Source organism: Elaeis guineensis, chromosome 8 (assembly GCF_000442705.2).
Source record: "Elaeis guineensis isolate ETL-2024a chromosome 8, EG11, whole genome shotgun sequence".
Taxonomy (NCBI): Eukaryota; Viridiplantae; Streptophyta; class Magnoliopsida; order Arecales; family Arecaceae; genus Elaeis; species Elaeis guineensis.
Window position 1 is genome coordinate 11,712,270 of NC_026000.2, and position 3,459 is coordinate 11,715,728.

General features: G+C 46.4%; 1 protein-coding gene across 1 annotated transcript; it reads left to right on the top strand.

Moving 5' to 3' along the window:
• The first annotated feature begins 227 nt into the window (after positions 1-227).
• LOC105050081 (uncharacterized) lies at positions 228-3,162 on the top strand. The gene is made up of 3 exons (XM_010929942.4): positions 228-1,340; positions 2,310-2,610; positions 2,691-3,162. Exons 1-3 carry the CDS (start codon positions 348-350, stop codon positions 2,825-2,827), a joined length of 1,431 nt encoding a protein of 476 aa, XP_010928244.1. The 5' UTR covers positions 228-347; the 3' UTR covers positions 2,828-3,162.
• The last annotated feature ends 297 nt before the right edge of the window (positions 3,163-3,459 follow it).

Below are 3,459 nucleotides of genomic sequence, written 5' to 3' on the forward strand. Positions count from 1 at the left end.
AGAATGGTAGATCCTTTTTGGCGACGCCAACCGTTGCATCACACTTGCACAAGTTTCAAAGCATTCCAATCGCTTTCGTCGCGCGATCCAACGGTTGGCGTCGCGAAAGATAGAACCCGAATCCCTCGAAAGCCACCGCACCAATCCATTGGGACCATTCCCTCGAATCAAACCCCGTTCAAGCCAACCAAGGGCATCTCCGTCTATAAATAACCCGGCTCCTCCGCCTCCCTTGTCGTCAACTCCTCCTCCTTCGCCGCAACCGTAGGCGCAATTGCAAAGAGAAGGGAAAGAAAAAGAACAGAGGAAACGAACAAAAACAAAAAGGGGGCACGGACGGAGAAGAAATGGAGAGAGAGAAAGAAGCAGGCATCCATCTTCCAATCTTCAACGAAGGAGACTTGGAGGAGCAGGTAGATAGAACAGAGAGAAAGAGAGTATCGATATCAATGCCGAAATCCGGAGGAGGAGGAGTGTTTGATCGTGCGAGAGAGCCCCTTCTTCCCCAGAAGGCGTCGTACACGCGTTGTCTCTCCCACGCCGGAGACGAGCTCAAGAGCTTCCGCTCCTGCCTCCGCTGGCTCTGCGTCGACCAATCCGACGGCCCCCGCGCCGTCCTCTCCTGGTCCCTCTTCTTCCTCCTCGGCCTCTTCGTCCCCGCCGCTTCCCACTTCCTCTTGATCTACTCCCCCGCCCGCCGCCCCTACGATCTCGCCGTCCAGCTCTCGCTGACGGCGGTCTCCTCCCTCTCCTACCTCTGCCTCTCCGCCTTCCACCGCCGGTACGGCCTCCGCCGCTTCCTTTTCCTCGACAAGCTGGTCGGGGAGAGCGAGCGCGTCCGCCTCGACTACACCATCCAGCTCAGCCGATCCTTCCGCCTCCTCGCCTTCTTCATCATGCCCTCCTTCGGCGGCGACGTGGCCTACAAGATCTGGTGGTACGCGACCGGCGCAGGGAGGGTCCCGGACTACCTGATACTATTCGGGGGGAGGTGGGGCGCGTGGGCGAGCGAGGCGGCGGCCTGCGGGCTGGAGCTGGCGTCGTGGATATACCGGATGGCGATATTCTTCTTGGTGTGCGTGCTGTTCCGGCTGATTTGTTACCTGCAGATACTGCGGCTGCAGGACTTCGCGGCGGTTTTCCAGGAGGAGTCCGACGTCGCGGCGGTGTTGAGGGCGCATCTGAGGATAAGGAGGCAGCTCAGGATTATCAGTCACCGGTACCGGGCCTTCATTGTGTCCTGCCTCGTTTTGGTCACGGCCAGCAATTTCGTGTCGCTGCTGCTCACCACTGGCCGCCACCATGCCTCGACCAACATCGCCAACACCGGCGAGCTCGCTGTAAGTGTTTCTTAAATCCCTCTCTCTCTCTCTGATCATCACAAAACGTAATACAGTAATTTCACTTGAACAATGGGCAAGATTACCGTTAGAGCTCATGAATCCAGAGGATAAGGGAAATATTCAAACTACGCTAACAAGCTAATTCATAACAACTTTCTGCTGTAATCCACATTTGAGGTTGTAACAAAGAATTTGAATATTTTCAAGTTGCTGTTGTTTATATCCTGGGTCCATGATCTCCTCTCTAACAGAGGTCTCCATGAGATCATCATCAAGTTCTCATGCTCACATTGCTACATTGGTTTCGAGTTCAACTACATATACATCACCGACGAACATTTTTTTTTTTTAATGTTAAATTGGATGATTGAAATCAAACAAGAAAAATTACATATCCAAAGATCAGCCGAGGATATCATAAAGTAGATCTCTGTTATTCGATCGCCACATACGAAATTTTGGCAAATTTTGATGCTATGGCATTTGAAAAGGCTTTCTTGGTAGAATAGCATTTGCAGGCTTTACCGAGATGGAATACATGGATAGTATCATGCCTTTCCTTAAATCTGCCTTTTTCCGCATGCCGAGTTATTGGACTTTAATTCTTCACATGAGCTGTCTAAAAATATAGTCATCATATTCAGCATTCCAATTACAACGAGTTGTTCCTCTGCATTGTTTCCCTTGATTGCTGCATGGCCCACTCCAATAGGAGAACTTAATTATAACAACAAGAATAGGAACTTCAAGTTGGATAGAAGTCACTTATTCGACCATGTCCGGTATCTATATGTTCTGCCATAATCTCTAACCACAAGAAGCAATATAATATTGCCCAGTCAGTCAGGCTGTGGAACTTAGGATACAAAGCCGACCAAATTCTACAGACTAGTTGTACTATTGATGCTGCAGTGAATTTATAATTCAGCTTTTGAATTGATCAAACTTCCATTTGCAATTTGGCAGCTTTGCTCAATTGGACTTATGACTGGACTGCTCATATGCCTGCGTAGCGCTGCGAAGATAACCCATAAGGCTCAAGCAATTACAAGTCATGCTGCAACATGGCACGTTTCTGCTACCATAGAATCCTTTAGTGCAGACACTGAAGACCTGGTGTTGGAAACATCTGCAAGTGTCTACCCATTGAGCAATTCCGGGGGTGACTCAGACGAAGAAGAGACTGGGGATGAGCTTGGATTGGATGACACAAAGCTCATGCCATCTAATGTCAACACCATTTCCTTTCAGAAGAGGCAGGCACTAGGTGAGCACTCTTGTATTCTGTTAGTTTTACTAGCTACTTATCCATGGTAGTTGTTCTGATCCCTTCTTCCCCTCTATTAGTGACATATCTAGAGAACAACAGAGCAGGGATCACTGTGTTCGGGTTCGTGGTGGACAGATCTTCGCTACAGGGCTTATTTATGATTGAATTTTCTCTTGTTCTGTGGCTGTTGGGGAAGACAATCGGTATCTCTTAGGGCCATCATGATCTCCTTCGATTTATTCTTTTGGATATGGATTCTCACCCTCCTCACGTAAAGGAAATGGTATAGATTTATGAGATACGAAAGCAATGGTGGAGGTTTTCAGGTACTATGAGTTCATGTCAGCTGAAAGTATCACGTAATATTTGCTCGACTATTTCCCAAGGTGTAAAATTGGCTCTTAATACCTTATATTTTGTTTTGTAACTTCCTAGAATATATCTCCAATCACTCGTGACACATGTTTATTATTTTGCAAATCCTATAAGATTGGAATAGGTGAATGTGTGTTGAGGCACCTGCAATACATCTACAGATGATCTTAGTGACATTGGCAAATACATCTCTGTTATCTGGTACGAATGCTGCAAGAACACAATTTGATTTCCTTGCATTGAATATGAGTAAGATATGGGCATGGTAATGTTGGTTTTACATAATCTGTAGTCTCTTTTTTCTTTTGGTATGTGCTTGCTAGCAAGGAGTGAGATGCTGGGACTTCAAATGAATTTTTCCCTCAACATGCTAAAATTAAGATAAAAAAGAAATGTTGATTTGATATATAGTTATAAAAAAGGTGTGCAACAATAAAATAGATCTAACTTTAGATTGTGGACTAAATTTTT